The sequence below is a fragment of the Calypte anna genome, chromosome Z, assembly GCF_003957555.1.
Source record: "Calypte anna isolate BGI_N300 chromosome Z, bCalAnn1_v1.p, whole genome shotgun sequence".
NCBI lineage: Eukaryota > Metazoa > Chordata > Aves > Apodiformes > Trochilidae > Calypte > Calypte anna.
The window spans coordinates 60,089,194-60,109,296 of NC_044274.1; the positions used below are offsets into that span (position 1 = coordinate 60,089,194).

The 20,103-nt window shown below is 46.2% G+C and overlaps 2 protein-coding genes across 2 annotated transcripts in view; one reads left to right on the forward strand and one right to left on the reverse strand.

Annotated features, from left to right (window-relative positions):
• Window positions 1-4,408: 4,408 nt before the first annotated feature.
• Window positions 4,409-16,125, reverse strand: TSTD2 (thiosulfate sulfurtransferase like domain containing 2). The gene is made up of 9 exons (XM_030466798.1): window positions 16,000-16,125; window positions 15,445-15,788; window positions 14,332-14,440; window positions 12,555-12,680; window positions 10,569-10,674; window positions 9,310-9,428; window positions 8,518-8,676; window positions 7,437-7,575; window positions 4,409-6,104 (listed from the first exon to the last, which is right to left on the reverse strand). The coding sequence occupies exons 1-9, from the start codon at window positions 16,102-16,104 to the stop codon at window positions 5,845-5,847; spliced, it is 1,467 nt and encodes a 488-aa protein (XP_030322658.1). The 5' UTR covers window positions 16,105-16,125; the 3' UTR covers window positions 4,409-5,844.
• A 259-nt stretch (window positions 16,126-16,384) lies between these two features.
• The window catches only part of NCBP1 (nuclear cap binding protein subunit 1), a 34,390-nt gene continuing 30,671 nt past the window's right edge, over window positions 16,385-20,103 (forward strand). The window contains exons 1-4 of the mRNA XM_030467658.1: window positions 16,385-16,483; window positions 16,738-16,823; window positions 17,261-17,361; window positions 18,308-18,464. Coding sequence (XP_030323518.1) covers window positions 16,450-16,483; window positions 16,738-16,823; window positions 17,261-17,361; window positions 18,308-18,464 — 378 coding nt within the window. The 5' untranslated portion in view covers window positions 16,385-16,449. The remainder of the gene's footprint in view (window positions 16,484-16,737; window positions 16,824-17,260; window positions 17,362-18,307; window positions 18,465-20,103) is intronic.

The following is a 20,103-nucleotide window of genomic DNA, read 5'->3' on the forward strand; positions in this document are numbered from 1 at the left end:
TTCCTTGGGCAGCCCATTCCAATGCCTGATCACCCTCTCCGTAAAGAAATTCTTTCTAATATCCAACCTAAACTTCCCCTGGCACAACTTAAGACCGTGCCCTCTTGTCTTGTTGAAAGTCGCCTGGCAAAAGAGACCAACGTCCACCTGGCTACAACCTCCTTTCAGGGAGTTGTAGAGAGCGATGAGGTCTCCCCTGAGCCGCCTCTTCTTTAGGCTGAACAGCCCCAGCTCCCTCAGCCTCTCCTCATAGGGTCTGTGCTCGAGTCCCTTCACCAGCCTGGTTGCCCTCCTTTGGACCTGCTCCAGGACCTCGATATCCTTCCTGAACTGAGGGGCTCAGAACTGGACACAGTACTCGAGGTGTGGCCTCACCAGCGCTGAGTACAGGGGCAGAATCACTTCCTTGGACCTGTTGGCCACACTGTTCCGGATACAGACCAGGATGTCATTGGCTTTCTTGGCCACCTGGGCACACTGCTGGCTCATGTTCAGCTTCCTGTCAATCCAGACTCCCAGGTCCCTTTCTGCCTGGCTGCTCTCAGCCACTCTGTCCCCAGCCTGGAGCTCCCCATGGGGTTGTTGTGGCCAAAGTGCAGGACCCGGCACTTGGCTGTGTTGAACCTCATCCCATTGGAATCAGCCCAACTATCCAGTCTGTCCAGGTCCCTCTGCAGAGCCCTCCTGCCTTCCAGCTGATCCACAATCCCCTCCAGCTTAGTGTCGTCTGCGAATTTGCTGATGATGGACTCAATCCCCTCATCTAAATCATCAATGAAGATATTGAACAGAACCGGGCCCAACACTGATCCCTGGGGGACACCACTAGTGACCGGCTGCCAACTGGATGCAGCCCCGTTCAGCACCACTCTCTGGGCCCGGCCCTCCAGCCAGTTCCTAACCCAGCACAGGGTGCTCCTGTCCAAGCCACGGGCTGAGAGCTTTTTCAGGAGAATGCTATGGGGGACGGTGTCAAAGGCCTTGCTGAAGTCCAGGTAGACCACATCCACAGCCTTCCCCTCATCCACCAGTCGGGTCACCTGATCATAAAAGGAGATCAGGTTGGTCAGACAGGACCTGCCCTTCCTAAACCTGTGCTGGCTGTGTCTGATCCCCTGCCTATCCTGTAGGTGCTGTGTGATTGCACTGAGGATGATCTGTTCCATGACCCTGCCAGGCACTGAGGTCAGGCTGATGGGCCTGTAGTTTCCTGGGTCCTCTTTCCGGCCCTTTTTGTGGATTGGCGTGACATTCGCCAACTTCCAATCATCTGGGATGTCCCCAGTGAGCCAGGACTATTGGTAGATGATAGAGAGAGGCTTGGCGAGCTCTTCTGCCAGCTCCTTCATTACCCTTGGGTGGATCCCATCTGGTCCCATAGACCTGTGGGGATCCAAGCATCTCAGTAGGTCACTGACTGTGTCCTTCAGGATTACAGGGGGGCTGTTTGGATTCATGTCACTTTCTATAAGCTCCAGAAGCCATCAGTCTTCAGGGTAACCTGTCTTTCTGCTGAAAACTGAGGTAAAGAAGGTGTTAAATACCTCAGCCTTTTCTTCATCTTTGACAACTGTATTCCCACCCGTGTCCAGTAAAGGATGGATGTTTTCCTTGCCCCTTCTTTTGCTGGTGATGTATCTGTAGAAGGACTTATTGTTATCCTTCACAGAGGTGGTGAGATTCCGTTCACATTGTGCCTTTGTCTCTCTGATTTTCTTTCGATATGACTTAACAGTATTCCTTAATTCCTCCTCAGTAGTTAGCCCTTTTTTCCATAATTGGTAGGCCCTCCTCTTAACCTTAATTTCTTTCAGAGTCTAAGCCAGACCCGTCATCTTCCCCGCCGGCTCGCCTTTCAGCACACTGGGACAGCCTGCTCCTGTGCTTTCAGAATTTGCTCCTTGAAGTACGACCATCCCTCCTGGACCCCTCTGATTTCAGGGTCTGTTTCCCAGGGTATACTCTGAACAAGTCTTCTGAATAGGCCAAAATCTGCCCTCCGGAAGTCCAGCGTAGAGGTCTTATTGACGACCCTCCTTGTATCCCTGAATATTGAAAACTTTATTATTTCATGGTCACTAAGTCCCAGGCGTCCACCGACCACCACATCTCCCACCAGCTCCTCTCTGTTTATGAAAAGAAGGTCAAGCGGGGCTCCATCCCTGGTGGGCTCATTTACTAGCTGGAGCAGGAAATTATCCTCTATACACTCCAGGAATCTCCTAGACTGCTTCCTCTCTGTGGTGTGGAGTTCCCAGCAGATGTCTGGTAGATTAAAGTTGCCCAAAAGAACAAGGGATGATGATTTGGAGACATCCGCCAGCTGCCTGTAGAATAATTCATCGTCCTCATCATCTTGATTGGGTGGTCTGTAACAGACTCCCATCATGATATCAGCCTTGTTGACCTTCGCCTTGATTCTGATCCAGAGGCACTCCACCTTATTATTACAGACTTCAATTTCTACACTGTCAAGAGACTCCCTAACATATAGGGCTACCCCTCCGCCTCTCCTACCCTGCCTGTCCCTTCTGAAGAGCCTATAGCCATCCATGGTAGCACTCCAGTCATGGGAGTCATCCCACCACGTTTCCGTGATAGCGACTACATCATAGCTTTCCTGATGCACGATGGCTTCCAGCTCCTCTTGTTTGTTGCCCATGCCATGTGCATTAGTGTACATGCACTTTAGCTGGGCTGCTGGTTTGTCTCGCACCTTGGGTAGACCACCCTTAGGCTCCTTTCTGGAGAGCCCAGTTTCAACCCCATCCCCCTTCAAACCTAGTTTAAAGCCCTCCTTATCAGCCTCTCCAACTTATACGCTAGAGTCGTTTTCCCCTTGTTAGTTAGGTGAAGCCCATCTGTTTTGAGTACACTAGGTATCCTAGTATCCTATCCTGGGAAATCCAGATAGAACTAAGAAACTTAAGACATGCAAAGAGATGCACCTGCAGAGGACTACCATGGATACTTCAACAGCATTTTTGCCTGAAGGAATAAAATACCCCTTAAAAAGAAAAAAAAACCACAAACCACCAAAACCCAACCCCAAACAAACCTTGTCCTGTGTTTCACTGTAGTAACATGTATATTTACCATGCAGCCTCAGCATGTATGAAGCTGGCAGGATCACTCCTAGTCCCTCAGCTGATCCCTCTAGAACCACTTTGCTGAAAGATTCTGGAGAGAGCTGAGAGCTGTGCAGGAGAGACAGACGGTGCTGAGAGTTGTGCAGGCAGCTCATCACAAGCTTTGTGGTGAACAACATCAAGCTGTGCAGCAATGGGAGCCACAAAATAGTGGCATTTAGGAGCAAATAGATCAGTTTGTCCCAGCAGCAGTCACCAGTCCTGCTTAACACTCACCACTTCTGGAACTACTGTGCCTTCTCCCAGGCATTACCACAGAGGTGCTTGGATCCCACCATACAGCATTTCACATGTTAAGTCCTTATCTGTATTCATCTGATGGAACTCACCCAGAAGCCAGGATGCAGAAGCTGTCATTGAGCTGACTTGGAAGAGGGAGGTTAAGGATGTCTCTTAGCTGCTTTTCCCCTCTCTGCAGCAGAGGGAACCTGGCTTTACAGGCCTCCTTTACAGTGTACATCTCAGACACTTCTCCTCCCTCACCCTAGTGCAGCAAGGACCAGAAGAGGCTCCATAGTTCCCCTCTGCCTTTGAGGTAGAAATTCCAGCTGGCAGGAGTCCTCAGAATTGTACTTTGCAGCCAGCTCTACTATGTTGCAGACAGCTAGCTAGGTTTCATCATTTACCTCTGCAGCATTAAGCCCCTCCAACATAACAGGTAAGGTATATTTGTGCAGTATTTTAAAAATTACAATGGAAGCACAAGAGGTTATTTATCAACGCAGGAGTTCCAGAAGTTTACAATGTAAAATATAGTTGTTGCCATTCTGTACCGATCAGTGATACAGAAACAGCCTTCCAAATACATTAGCATGTTCCAGACATGCTGATAGGCTGAATTATAAAATTACATTCTTTTTAGACTAACAGATAGAGAAAAGACAGTATAATATGCAAGTTGGGACACTCCCATCAGTGCTTCAGATCAGGACTGAACATAGAGCTTGTAGGTTTTTCAAGAAAATACTCCAGACCTCAAAAGCACAGAGGTTAACTGGCCAGCAAATCTTGGGAAGCAAGATGCCAGGGGACCATTGGTACTACTCAGACTTGAGCTGAAGCATTCTAACCCTGGGAATTCTTTAGTTTCATTCCAATCCATTTACACAGATGCACTGTTAAATACCATCCTAGAAAGATCCCCAAAGGAGACAGTAATAAGTTTCAAAGTTTTGCTTCACGAAAGGAACATTCGTAAAGACAGTTCCTGAACTGTTCATTTCAGGGCAGAATTACTGCAAGAAGAAATGCTTGCCATGGCTTTAATGGAACCAATGCCCATGTTGCTAGTAAAGCCAACAATGAGGCTTTGCTGATTTCATAGCATTGAGGAAGAAAGCTTCAATCTATATGAAAATAACATGGCCTTAACTGCAATGCAATTGCAGAATCCTGAGTGAACTGTTATCTTGCTTTTAAAAGCAGCTGTCAGCAAAAAATGCCAACAACCCAGTGTTACTGATTTCCTAATAACTAATTACTATTTAGTACCAAGAATGACAGTAAGTTTCAAAGACATTCTTGAGTAAAGACACAACTTCTACACTATTAATAAAACCCTTCTGTACATTCTACAGCATCAAGCACACAAAGCAGTACACTGAGGAGTATTTTGAGTTCATAGACTATGAATCCCTTCAAATTCAAATATATTTCCCCACTAATAGAAGCTGGAAACTGTATAAATATTTGAACTTTTGAGAAACTCAGCCCATGTTTACAAATTGCAAATATTCCCCAAATCTTGAGTTATTTAACTTGGATCTTGCAAAGTCATTATAGCTGCTGCTGACATGACAGTTAAGCACATGTTAGCATCACTTCCAGTGCCATAATGCTGGGGTTTTTTACAGTCTCTGTGCTACCCTCTCTGGGTGTCTCGGTTTCAACATGTTTCAAGCTGTTGATTTTGCCAGTGCAAGCAGAGCAGAGCATTGGATATTTCATGTGCTGACAAGTTGAGGGAAACAGCAGCTCCTGAGGAGACAGTGCACTGGAATGAGAATGACTTTTGCTGTTCATCCAATAGACCACACACAACAGTGTGGGCAGACAGTGTCTACCTGTGGACCTTTGCTCCAGCTGGAAGAGGGGGCCTGATGCTGTTTTACAGGCAGTTTTGCACAGGTGTCATGTCAGTGACTTAGGCTACTGCCCCTTGCTTCTCACTGGTATAAAGCAAGAGGTGCAGGCAGATGGCATTTACTTTGAAAATACTCTCCACTATAATCAGGTCATGTACCCACACCAATTGATAGATCTGCTGTTTTCACACACTAGCACTAAATATTAAAGCAAATGCATGACCAGTAGAGAGGTCAGACAGATCCATCTCCATGCAGGAGTAAAATAACGGAATTGATATTATGTTCTTATGAAATGTGTTTTGAAATGTGAGCAGCTGTGTCCCTTTGCATATACTATGCACCAAAATCCCCATGGTTGAGGCCACGCTACAAGACTGTACCCAAGAAGAGGAATCCTGTAGTGCTGGTGGTGGGTTGGGCACTCTGGCAATTTGCAATCAAGTAATGGATAGTTTTCAGGACATACTCTAGGCTTAAAGGCAGCATATGAACAAGACTCTCAAAGACAACTCATTTTCATTATTTCCAAACCTAACTGAGTAACAGACAGTGATCTGGTTATAGAAGCCCTTCTCATTAGCATGTGTCAGACTAACTACTGAAACAGTTTAATCTTTTCCTGTGTTCAGTGTCCTTTGTGAGACATGCTCAATGGGTACCCTTTGCCGTTGCCTTGTACATTCACATTCCTCCTTCACTGACTCTCCTGAAGCCCCTGAAGTCACTCGGAGCTCTTTCTCTTGGCAAACAGGACAGCAAGCTGTAAGACCTTTGTTGCAACAATTTGGACATGTCAGGACAAGCTGCCGGCAGTGCTGGCTGGAACAAAGTTTATACTGGTCCCACAGTGTCCCACAGTATCTGCATGCTGGAGGGCGGAGGAAAAAAAGAAGTTAACAACCACATAGCGCCATCTGTCCCCCTTGCAGAGGGTTCTCTGTGGCATCAGGGGGCTGCAGTCTCTCATGACTATCTATCATCTTCCAGGTTTTTAATTCTTGCTTTAGCTTGATCTTCTAGAACCTAGCAGATTTTTAAACTTCTGATTTTGATGTAAAAAAACTTAGGAAAGCTGTGTCTCAGGAAAACGTGCTCACAAGTGCTTCCTCTAGTTCCAACTAGACATATTTAAAGATTCTTGCTGCCAAGAGAAGAAGAAAGATATGCAGGTGGTAATTAAACCAGTATGCAGGAATATTGCCTGCTAGGAAATAGGGTGCCATGGGACTTCCTTCAACCTAAAGGCAATGGTTTGTGCAGAGGGGGTGTCATTTGCAGTCCTGGTAGAGTCCTCCTACAACCTCAGGCAGATTTTAACCCTTAACCCAAAAGCTAAAGCTCAGTTTAGCTGTTCCATCAAGAAGGTGCCTACCCCAACACCTCCCCTAGGTGTACAGTACAGATGGCTATGATGCACCCAGAGTGTATTCTGTTTCTACACCAAGCCTTCAAGATATAAATGACAATTGCAGAGGAGGAATAGGAGGTTACACTCAAACAGGAGGTTACGCTCAGAGGAAAAACCACGCCTTCACTCAGAGGAAAACCAGCACTGCTTCCTAAAAAAGGCTATAGCCAAATTCCATTTCTTCATACCTTGCAACTGAAAAGAAAAATGGTATTTCATTTGCAGTATCTCAAGTGTGACCTCAGGCAACATTCTTAACTTCAGCTAGAGGTCACTGAAATTGTACAGACTACAGAAAATTCTTAAGCATGAAAATATCACAGTGCTGTAGAGCTTTGTGCTACTACTCTCCTAGTGCCTGACAGTTTGTGCTGATGTTCTCTGAAATTACTGGAGCAGAGAACAGCTGGACAACAGGAAAACATGTTTAAACTTTGTCACTTCTCCTACCATAGTCTGATCAGCACTGTGGGCAACAAGTAGTGCTTGACATACACCTCCATAGCTGCAGATGGCTCATAACAGCAGCTATGCAGGGGATGCTTCCTTTTACTGCTCCAGTTCTAAGGAACTCTGTTTAGTGACCTCCTTTTCTCTCAGTTCTCTTTTATGTGTTTTATCTGTTAAAGCCATATATTTGATAATCATCATGAAAAATGAGGCCACTAAAAGATCAAAGCCAGTATAAGGAAGAACTGCACAGACCAGTTTGGCTGCCCCTGACCTGCACAACTCCATGGAGATGATTGCAATAGCTTCTCATCTTTCTGCACTTACATTATCTGGTCCTACCTGAGATGACATCTTCATTGGAACAAATGGCGTAACGATCATCAAATACAAACAGCTTCCCCCTGTAGAATCCATCTGGAAAATCTTCCAGGTACTTGTGAATTCCACCCTTTAGCTGGTAAACCTCTCTGCACACTGCCTGTTGAAAGGAGGTTAGCAGAAAAGCTGAAGGAGACAGCAGCAGCGCTGGTGTACCAGAGTTCCTAAAGCAAATGTAAATGCCAGGGGCCGGTGGCAAGCAGCGAGTTCTCAGTGACCACTAGATGGCACCGCCTGCCCTCACAACCCGAGGCAGTGCCACCGCGAAGGGTTCGTGAGCAGCTCCACGATGCTGCCTTGTTAACCTGAACTGAAGTCTGTATTCAAAGTTGTAGCTAAAAAAAAAAAAAAAAAAAAAGCTGGTCACCTCCTCAGCTGAGATAGATTCGCAGCATCACAGATCAAATGCTTCTGGGCTTCTGTGAGCCACTGCTGCTCTGTTTTTATGTAGTGAGGTGCTGGCAAGAGTAGAATTTCTCAGGGTTCACACTAGTGCAGCAGGGAAAAAAAAAATTGAGGCTTAAATTTCTGGAGAACATACATTTGTGCTGTTCCCTTGCAGCCTGGGGGAAGGATCCAGGAGAGCAGTGGAATGGAAAGCACAATAAAAACAGTGCAGTCTGCCTGAATTCCACAACACTGGGAAAGCACTGACTGTCTGATTTCCACTGCTCTGAGATGCTCAAGCTATGCAGAGCATAACCTAGACAGAGCTTGTGTAAGCACTGCAGAATGCTCTCAAGCCCTCATAAAACACTGCTACAATGGGCAGGGGAGATTTACAAATACCTCTTGTCAGCAAAAGAATTATTATTTTTACAGAGTAATCACTATTGTGGCACTAGTCCATGCAGATCTTCCTGAGCTGCATTAAACTTTCCACACTGTTGAGACAGCATGAGGCAAATGTGTGTCAGACACTTTATGTTCCCACCTCCTCACTGAGCAGTTTGGGCTCAGTAAGAGCTTACCAGCATACAAAAAAACAGCTGCTCTGAAAGCAGTCCCAAAACCCCAACACTTCTGCCCTCACACATCTCACCTTGCTACGAAGGTAAGCGGAGCCTCTTTCACAACGAATCCCTCCTGTGCAGTACATCAGGACACGTTTATCTTTAAAAAGCTCCAGGTTTTCATCTACATAGCTGGGAAAATAGCTGAACTTCCTGATATCTGGCGCTAGACAGCCTTGGAAATGTCCCTGAAATAACCACAGGTTACAAGCGGCTGGTTACAAGCAGTCATACGTGGTAAGGTCTCTGCCTAAAACTAGAGGAAGTAACAAACCTTTGGGCCACAACACTCAACTCACTGCAGCCTCAGCTGCATTTATGCATCAAAATACCTGTTAAAATCTGTAAGAGGATTCTGGACACAGCATATCTCCTCATTCAAATAGAAGGGGCTAAGGGGAACAGAACTGTCAAGAGAAAGGACAAGCCACAAGAGCACAGGAAGGCTAGTTGGTATCACAGCAGGATGCCCCATTCTTTTGACACACAGGACTGTACAAAAATGCTGGAAAACATCCTTACTAGTTATGCTCCTTTTACTTCAAACTACGTGGTATTCACTGCTAATGTTGTATGGACAACTTTGTCTTATTCATGCCCCAAGTTGTATATACATTTAGCAGGGAAGACTCCATGCTGAGTAGCTAAGCTGGTCCTCTGCTGCTTGTGGCTAATATTCATTACTAAACTGAACTCTGTATGTATTACAGTCAGTCTGGAATATGGAATCTCTTCTTCCAGTAAAGTTACACCCTCACAATGTGAAATGCTTCCCCACAGTACCTGAAGCACACTGCAAAAAGCAGGCAAACAACACTTACTATTTTACTTTCATAGAAGTTTCTACAGTCCAGCAAGATGGTGTCACCTTGTCCTTGACTGGCCTGAGACAAATACTGTTCTACTTCTCTATGAAATTCCTGAGGGGATAAATGGATTCCTTTAAAAAACAAAGCAAAACAAAAGAGAAAGTTTAAGATAAAGAAGTAAGAAACAGAATTACAAAACAATATAAGGTATGATCTCACTGATCCAGATTACCCTCAGATTTCCAAACAAAAATTTTCTGTGATGGTTCAGACTTTTCATCTCAGCTCAAGCAGCTGAGTTTATCCATGTTTGGCTTCCTATTGGCAAAACAGAGCATTGTATGACATGACTGAACCAGCAGCAGACAGGTGACTGTCTCTATGATCTTTGTTAAGTCCTCCTGGTAACTCTTGCATTTGTGAAAGAGAGTGAAAAATATTTCCCTTCCCTTCACTTGTCTTTCAGTACATTTGGAGGTGCAGAAGCATACAGAAATGTTTCTCTTTTTTTCAATGAAGCTCTGTTGATGAAAATGGAAAATTTCTATACACCTGTATTACTCTCACTACAATTTCAATTTACATGAAGTTTCTCAGATTTCAGGTTGCTCAAGACTTGGGACTCCCAACCTACTGAAAAACAAAAATCCAGCCCCACCCCCCAGTTTTTTCAATAATAACCCTACAAGCAATCTGCCAGGGTAATGGGAACCATCTCCAGAAAATGCTGTAAAAGAGGAGGAAACAGGAAAGAAATATTCAAACATTCATCCCACAGAGTCCTAAAAATGGGAAAAAAACCCCAAACCAAAATGGTGAGAAGATGCTGTAGAAGTTTATCACCAGCAAAACCTCTTGATGGAAATACAAGACCAAAGCTGCTGTTAATTGCAACTGCAGTGCTCCTGCCTCCCACCTACATAAGTATCCTCATAGTAGATGCACAGTGAGTAGCATCTTTTCAGAGCAGTCTTAAGTGTGTATAGAACATTTCAGATAAATATGACTATGTCTTTCCTACTCATCATACGTTCACCTTACATCTGCCCTAAGCAGGTGTCCAATGACTTACTCCCTGACTGAAGAAGAAAAAAAATCCCTGAACCAGAAAATTCCTTTCAGCAGTAACTTTTGACTTCCAGCAAGAAATACATTTTGGTATCTACTTCTGTGTCCTGACCACTATGTTGATGAAATGCTTTTGATAAAGGTACTTTATTTTTCACTTCTCACCTGGATGAGAAGTTTTGCTTTTCCTCAAATCAACTTACCAGTTTCTTTATATGACACTATCTTTGGATCAATGCCCATAGGTACAATTTCTTTGAATACTCCAACTCGAAGGTCTGGGAAACAGTGTGCTCCTCCTGCACTGCTCTAAGAAATTAAACACAAAAACAATCCACCAAAATTTGCCAGGTGTCAATATTAAAATGACCCACTCTTTCATTTCTACCACTCACTAGAACATGACAGCGTCTCAGTGGCTGAAGGAAAGAAATGCCTCCCCTGCCTGAGATCCACACTCTGAATCCTGAGGTTTAGCCAGCAGAGCCCTCCCACCACGTGGCATGCAGGGCTCTAAGGCCCAGTGACCAATCTACAGGTGAGACAGGAACCATCTGGCATGAGAGATGGAGTCATCCAGGAGTAGGAAGAAGATTTTAGTCAGAAACAATGTCACCAGCACCTCTCATGAGAAAGTCAAGTCTCCTACTGGCTGAGGATGCTGATCCTGACAGGAAAAGTAAATAACCTCCCCCAGTAATGGATCAGGTTGACACACCTGGGCCCTGCTGTTCTCTTCAGTGCTTCTAACAGCTGATAAAGCACAGCTAGGCACATGCCATGGGAACTACCATGGAACACAGGCATGAAAGAGACATAGGGGAGGGCAGCCAGGATGAAGATTTGTTAGCAGTGGAGTCTGATACCCCCTGCTCCCTCAAATTCAAGTGCAGGATTTCCTCTCTGGAAGCCTCGGCAAGCACTTTTTGGTGGGCACTCCCACTGCAGGCAACAGGGAGAGAATTTCTGCAGGGCTGAGCCACAAGCATGACTTGGGTACAATCAAGCACATAAACTCTCAACCAGAAATGCAGTGCTGTGCAACACTGTCCCAGATATCACAGAAATCAGTCTGCAGTGACTAAGTGACCCATGAATATTTACATAGCTCCAAGTTCTATTTTCACTCCTCTATGCTCATGTCTTGGCATGGTGACATGAAACCCCCACTTAATTGGGTATACAGCATATGAAGGGACATGACACAGAAATTACCCTCATGTACATGAATCCTCAAGCCCAGAGAGATCATGCAGGGTTGAAGGTTTTGCCAAGGTCAAAGGAAAAATCCACCCCTGTTCTGCTTTTGCATCTCCACATCCCTATAACTAACAGGTCACATTTACTCTTCAGCCAAGCATGCCAGTCAGTTAAAAAGCTAAGAATGAATCAGCACCACAGCTCTCTGTGGGACTTGAGTTTCAGGATTTTCAGTAACTCCTTTGACCTAGTTACTTATGGGGAAAAATACAGTACATTCTGCAAATAAAATGGTATGGAAAAGAAAAATGCTATCAAAGCAGCAGCTTTCCTTCCTCACAGAGAAACCACTACCTACAGTGCTGGGGCAGCAAAAGCCTAATAGAATGCCACATGGTGGCAGCCACAGCTGCCCTGACCATCTGAAGAGAGCAATCTGCACATATGCTCAAGCAGAAGATACCACCTCACTCTCCCTCCAGTCAGGTACTAACTGGAATAGGGAGAAACCCCTTGAATCTGTGTTTTATCTAAAAGGCATACAATTCATGGAACTGGCAGTGCACCCGTTTATACACCAAAGCCTGCATGTACCAGTAGGCTTCTAGCCAAAGATCTCAAAGCCAGGTGTAGAGGGGAGTGTGGGAATACTTTGCTTGGGCAAGTGTACATTCTGATGCCTTGGATTTGGCAGGCAAGTTGGAGTAAATATGTACTGAAGACCCCACCCCTCATTTCTCACATGGGGGGGGTGCTTTCTGACTGTACCCACAGCAGTCAAAGGTCATGGGAGCTGCTATCACTGCTCATAACAACTGCTATTGCTGGTGAAAACTGGCAGAGAAATCTAAACAAAGGCTAGGAACCCTTGGCTTAGATGAGTGCTATGAGAGCAGAACTGCTACAGCAGAAATACTAACTAGCAAGAAACCATATGCTCGTTTCTCAAAAATTAAATGTCCTGCATCTATGCAGAATTTTTTTCTTACCTTGAAATCCTCTCGACACAAAATATCTTTGAAGAGAGGCTGTGAAAGCATAGTTTCAATGTAGAGATTGGTAGCTACTTTGCTTCCACCGACTGTCCCATTAATCCCTTCTGAAGCAACTCGTACCTAAAAGGCAAGAGGAGAAGCTGGGGCTAAGGCTTACTAACAGTGCATTGTGAAATCAGCAAAATACAACTGGGTAACAAAGGGCAGACACAGAAGTACATTCAGAAATGAGATAATGGAGGAAGGAACTAAAAACCAGTTATACTGAAGCTGAACAAAAAGAAGATGGTAAATAAAACAGTAATAAAACCCCAGTAATCATTTTCAAGCTACTTCAAAAGAATGACACCAAGACAGGTGGAAAAATTTGTGCAATAAAGAGAAATGCTCTCAGGTTAACAGGGGAATCCTGCAGTGACCACTAAAATTCCCACCAGAAGTCTGTCTCAGGAAGAAGAATGAGATTGTGCCCAATAACTCACACAGATAGAAGAAAGACATGAATATGCATAATATTGCAAGTAATATCCAATCTCAGTGAGTCATTGTATCTCCAGCACTGACAGATGAACAAAAACTCTGAAGTGGAGGGGGGAGGAGGGGGGGGTGGGAAATAAGAGGCAAGGAGAAAAACAACTGGGTGAGAAGGCTAATGCTGCACCCAGTTTGGAGATGACAAAAAAATATTGAGAAAATTCCAACCACCAGACATGACAGCTGAACAACAAAAGAAGTGAACATTCCAGGACATTTCACTCCAGACCTACGCTTCTCTGTGTAAAACAGGAAAGACTGTTACCACTGGCAAAGAAAAAGCTACTTAGAAAGACAAGTCAAAGATAAAGGCAATCTGCTCTGAGATGCCCTCTTGAAAAATCCTTCTCACCACAGACAGCCTAGGAACCTCAGATTTATGACGATGGAATTCACCTTTGCCTATAGCCCAAGACAGCTGAATGAGCCTCCTTGGTATAATCTGCCAGGAACTAAAAGAACAGCTCTGTGCAGAATGAGCACTGCTATCCTATGGGGTAGGGTTTCAGTTGCTCTCACCTTTTCCTTACACTAGAATGGATCACACACAGCTAGGTGCAGTCACTCTGACTGGAGACCATTGCACACCAAGGAGTTATTCACACTTTACAGTTAACTGGAGAAAGCCCAGACCCGTGCTGGATAGACTGCACCTCCAGCTTGGCCTTCAAGCTGTGTTATGCTGCAGGTATCCTGCAGATGCAGGACAAACTAGCCTGGTAATTCTAACAGAGATGCCTGCATGCAGCTCCCTGTAAATACCCATGACTGTGCCACTAGCATGCCCTTGCATCTAAAAGTGTACCAGGAAGGTCTCATTTGAATATCCTTTCTGTTTGACAGTAGGAGCAATGAGAGGACTTGTTTTCCAGTAAAAAACCAATCTGTATTAGTTCAAACAATGGAAATGGGGCAGCCCTTGCAAGCACAGGGTCTGCACAGACTGCCTTGTAGATCAAAGGCTCCATCAATGCTGCACAGCTCCCAGCTCCCAGAATCCAAAGGGATACAAGATTATCTGTATTATTTTCTTTGTAGCATTAGCCCTTTATTTGCTTTTAAAATGATACTTTATAGCAGAGTCTGAGCACTACTTTATAGCAGTCTGAGTGCCTGCCTGAAGGCGATCATAACAAATTAGCACCTTGTGGTACAATTTTGCTCTCCACAGTGCTTTGTGCACTAAGCAAAAGATGGTATTTTTTGTTAAGAATACAACCATTGCTTAACACCGTACCTTGCCAGTGAGATGCAGATGCTGGCACAGAGCCTTTTGCCAATCACAGAGTTTCCCTGGATCCTTCACCTCACAGTAACAGTAATACAGAAGCACTTCTCCCTTTTTGCTGTTCACAGCACGGAAAAGATGAACAAATAGTAGATGTTAGGGTTAAAAGAACAAAGATATACTATCAGCAGCAACCACTGAAAAAGCAGACAATTTTCCTCTGGCAGATATGGAATGAAAGAGTAACAAACTTTGGCAGGATTAGCACTGATAGGTTTTATTTGTTTTAGAAGAATGTCAGCTGGAGAAAGCTCCCACGTTGTTTGTTATGGATACCGGTTACAAAATGAACTCATTTGTGCTGCTGTGATATCTCTGCCAGTGGCTTAATGTGCTCTGCTCAAGTTTCTCTCAACACACAGGACAAAAGCGCTGCTGTTTTATGTGCACACAAGTGTCCCATTAAATGCCTAGTTTGACAGACTTGCACACTGAAAATTCAACTGCTTGAGCTATCTAAATTTAACAGGCCAGATTTTTCAGTGAGTGCCCGGATTCTGAACAGCACAAGCCAAGCTCTCACATTTAGAAACATATTCATAAATCTACTTCTTAATAACCAACAAGCCCTTAAGATACTCAAACAAGCAGAGAAAGGAGACCTGAGCAGTGCATATCCTACTGTTCTCCTCTCTGTTGTGGTCCTTTCTCACTTACAGACCTAAGCTGTTGAGTACCATCCAGTAGAGGCCTGCTTAGAAATATGGGATGACACCTTAGATGCTCAATCCTCACAAATTCCCACCTTTAACATAGAAAAGAAAAAAAAAAAAACGATGAAAAAAACCAACTTCTTTGTCAGCACAGCAGTAACCTGCATGTTTTGTATAAGTGAAAGGCATTCAAATAAATTGACTCCTGGAGGGTACCTAAACCTGTGGATCTAAAGTAGTATCTCGGGAAGATCTCCAAAGCATCTGGAGATCTAAAGGGACATCACAAACACCTCTTTCTATGGAAGCACCTATGGAAGTGTCGCCTGATTGAATTCGGTAAAAAGAACATAAAGCATAAACGGCATCCCACTCCCAGCCAGCCCGGTCCACTGAAGGATTTCCTTACCTTGTCAGGTCCTCATAGCTGAGCTGGCTCGTGTCTGGAAGGGTACCGGAGATCTCGGGAGTGCCGCCAGCCTGCCCATCGTGGGGCTCACCGCCTTTGCCCTCCGGAGCCGCGGGGCTCTTTTCATCCGCTGCCTGCTTCGCAAGCTGCTCTTCCTGCAGCCCGGTGTCGGTCGTCCCGAGCTGCCGCCAGATGTCCGCTCCGTGCTGCAGAGCCACATGCTTGTGGATGCCGGCCAGCTCCTGGAAGGATTGCCGGCAGCACCGCCACCGCACGCACCCCGCGCCGCCGGGGCCGGGGGCTGCGGCCGGAACCTCCTTGGCTTTGACGAAGAGGGAAAAGGCCTGAAAGGCACCGCAAACCGCCGCCCGTTACCAGCACTGCCGCCTGGGATCCCCGCACCCCCCACCCCGCATCCCGCACACCTCACAGGCGGCCGGACCGGACCCGACCCGACCCGAGGGCCGCCGCGGCTTCGCGGAGAGCCCGGCCCGGGGAAAGGCCGCATCTTTCACCGGCACCGGAGGACGGCGGCTGCTTCCTCCCGCCACCCACCTTCCTCTGGGCCGAAACGCGCCGCTTCCTGACGGACACCGTCTCGGCCGCTGCGCTGCCCTGCGGCGACCCCGGAGCGGGCGGGGGGACCTCGCCCGGCGCCATCTCCGCCCGAGGCGGCGGGGAGGGGGCGGGGCCCGGCAGGGGGGGCGGGGCGGGGCCCGGCAGGGGGGCGGGGCGGGGCCCGGCGGGGGCGGGGCGGGGCCCGGGGAGGGGGCGGGGCCTCGTTTCCGCGGACACGCCCCCTACCCCTTCCCGCCCGTCTCATCCCGCCCGGAAGTTCTGGGGGTCGGGGTGCTTCCAAGAGCGGCTCAGCCCCGCGTTCCCTCCCTCCCTGCCTGCCGGAAGCAGAGGCGTGGCGGCCCGGAAGCGGGGGGGTGCAGGCGCGCGCTCGTCTCAGGCCCGCGCGAGGCGTCCCGCACCGTCGCTCCCCGCCTCTCGCCCTCCGCCATGTCGCGGCGGCGACACAGCGACGACAGCGATGGTGAGCGCCCCGGCGGCCCTCCCGCCCCACGCACCCAGCCCCCCTGCTCATGCACCCACCCCCCTCTGCTCACGCACCCACCCACGCACCCCCCACACTCCGCACCCCTGAGGTGTCGGGGTGAGGTGCGGTGCGGGGTGGGCGGTGTGGGCCAGGCCGTCCCGCCGCACCGCGCCGCGGGAGGAGGGTTGGGGAGGGATGGCGGGGTTCTCCATCGGTGACGGTGTGTGTGTGTGCTCGGTGTGTTGGAGCAGGGCAGCCCCACAAGAGGCGGAGAACGTCGGAGCCGTCGGAGATCGAGGAGAGGCTGGAATCGCTGATCTGCAGGGTGGGAGAGAAGGTAGGCGGGGGCGGCTGCGGGACCTGAGGCGAGGTGGAAGCGGCGTGAAAAGATGAGGGGAAAAAACGCGGGTGCGCTGCAGAAGGAGCGGTGAAAGCGTTTTGGCTTCACGCTCTGTCGTTAATGACGGCCGAGTGGCCTCACCGAGCTGTCCCCGGGGAGGTGTGAGGCTGGGGGTCCCGGGGCAGCGCGGGGTCTCTGTGCGGGGAGGGGGATGGGGGGGGGGGGGCGATCAGCTGCAGCGGTTCCGAGGAGTGCCCGCTCCCGCAGCCCCGTGCCGTGCTGCTAACGGAACCGAGTCCTGGCTCGGAAAGAGGCGGTAACAAAGAAGGATTCTCTCTCCCAACTTCCCTGTCTTCCCCATGAGGATCAGGGGCTGGCTCGTGTTGCCTGCTTGGTGATAGAATTGTTTTTTAAATAAATGTTCTTTATTTTAGAGTAATTCATCTCTGGAGAGCAACCTGGAGGGACTAGCTGGTGTTTTGGAAGCTGATCTGCCAAACTACAAAAGCAAGATACTAAGAATACTATGCACTGTGTACGTATGCGGGAAGCCTGGGAGCTGCTTTCTTCTCTGTGCATGAGTTAAAGGGTTTAAGGTTGTTTAAATGCCCCAAAAAGAGAGCACTGATACAGTGTAGGCTTTGTCTCACTAAAGAAACAGAGGGATAAGCTTATTGTGTACTAGGTATAATTCAAGGAAAATACCCCTTTATGTATTACTTTGACTTGAAATGTATACAAAGGCTTAAAGCAGAGTTTGCCTCTTGACCAGGTCACCGGGCTATGTCTGGGAGGGGGAGGTTGGGTGGGGGCTGCAGGGGTAGGTGGGAGAAGGTGAGGATGAAGAGTGTTCCAGCCCTCTGTCATGCTGTGGTTTTGTAGACACTTTGGCTCTGTTTTGTAGCAATATTGCTAATTTAAGGCAAAGAGTATATATTCCCTATATCAGTAAGAGGCTGCTGAAAGCAGAGGGTTATCTTAGATGCATGCCACAATGATTGAGGAAAATTAATTGTTTACAGCAGGACCTGGCCTTCCTTGTGCTGTACTTGAAATCAGTATTTTGACTTGAGAAAATTTGCATCAAAATTAGTAGCATAAAATGGGTACCCTCCTTGTGTGATCTTGCTGATGCTATATAATAAAAATTACTTCTAAATTACAGGCTTTAAACAATTTCTTATATCCTGGTGTAAAATCTGCCAGTATGTCTGTCCATCTGGAATATTCAGCAGTTAGATACAAATACAAAGCAAACGTACTTGAAAGTGGCATCTGCCCTTCTAAATGACTGTTGTTTAATAAAAAAGATTGTCAGATATTAGCTGTATGATAGAACTGTCAGTTCATGCTAGCACTCTTCTTTTTCCTCCTAGCACAAGTTTAACTTGCAATAAGCAGACTCTAAGATGCTATGCAGTTGCCAGTTGTGATGGTATGTGATGAATAAACAACTAACACCATGTTTCTTTTTCTGTCAGTGCACGTCTATTACCAGAAAAACTTACTGTTTACACCACACTAGTTGGGTTGCTAAATGCCAGGAACTACAATTTTGGTGGGGAATTTGTAGAAGCCATGATTCGTCAGCTTAAAGAATGCCTGAAAGTCAACATGTATAACGAAGCTGTGCATTTAGTAAGTAATTTTTTTGTTTGTTTGTTCATCCTTTTTCTATCCTCCTTGTTTCACCTCTTTGTTCCAGAAGAGCAAGCCAGACTTTCCATGTGCATTGTTACAGTCTCCTCTGGTATCACTGTGCAAGTGCACTGCAGGTATACCAAGAGGAAATAAGCTAGTGTAAGAAGTATTTCTCTGGGAATACAAATTGTATTACAGTTGCAGAATTGACTCCCAGCTGTGTATTTTGCCAGTGATAATGTGATTTGCAGTAGTCAGAGGTGCTGTCTCTTGCCTCTTCTACAGGCAAAGGTAAAACAGATGAGAGTCATGCACTGTTACTGTGTTCAGAAATGTATAATCTTCTTGTGGCTCCCATGAAAAAAAGCAACTGAAAAAAAAATGAGCAGTCTAGTTCCAAAAAGCTGGTTTTGATGGCTGCTATCAGGCCTGTGTTTTCATTCTGCTATTAAGGGACAAAGATCAAGCAAGCAGTTTTAAGTGCTGTCTGTCTTTGGAATCGTTTGCTCAGCTCGTGGTGTTTATAGATTTTGTCTGCAAAGATGATGTTGGTACTTCAGTGGTGTCTGATTTACAAGCCCAATGCCAGGCTCCCAACCTTATTTTGAAGGCCACTAGAGAAAATTAAGATTCTAGGATTTCAGTTCTATTGTGTCAGAAGACTGCTGCTAAGCTGTCTTAAAGGACTTCTGCTGGTAAAGTCCTCGATAGAACTGTGAATGGGTTGTCCCTTGGCTTCAGCATCACCTTCTCTGGTCATGCTTATACACAGATGGTTTGTGTGAGAGCAATGACTAAGGCAGTGGCAGTTGAAATCTTTCCCCAGCTTTGTCAAGGTCTTCAAAAAGACCATTCAGAGCAATGAATATCTGGAAAGTAAGAGTTTGGTATTTTTTGCTCTTGCAGTTACTGAACTCTCCTTAGCTGAAACTGCTTTCCCAAAACATCTTTCCAAAGATGTGCCTTCAGATCAAAATACCTGTGTTGTTTTTTTTAGATTGGTTTTTGTCTGTGTGCCCTTAAGAAAAAAACATGCTAGGTTTTAAATGCTAGAATTTCAGCCTATGTTTTCTGTTAAGATTGTGATGATATTGGGAGAACCTCAGTAGCACTAAAGCCTTGATTAATTCTGATGGCAGGATCCAATCAAAAGAGGGAAAGGTGAAAAAAATGGGGTCATCTCCCTTGGATATTTTCTACTTAAATGTCCGTTTCTGTCAGTCTTGATTTCTCTTTAGAGTGCAGCCCAATCAGGGATATATTACTGCCATGGAGATCTTTTCCTTCCCAAGCAAATAAGGCCATCTGATACCCAGCACACCCGCAGCATGTCTCATTTCTGAAATCTGAAAATGACAGCAGTTTTTACATAGGCTCTTTGTGTAACTATCTGTATTTATGAATAAATAATTACAGAAATTAATTGTGTGTAACGGCAGACAGATTCACCACCGCTGTTGCCACATTCAGCTTTTTAGAAGTTATATTACTTCCACACTTCTCTAATTTTAGTGATCTGATACTATTTAGAGTAGGTGGGAGCACAAGGTGTTTTTTTTTTCTGTAGTGTCATTTGGAAGTTATTTGAATACTTACTGGTGTTTCCCATCATTCCCTAGTTATAAACACAATCCCT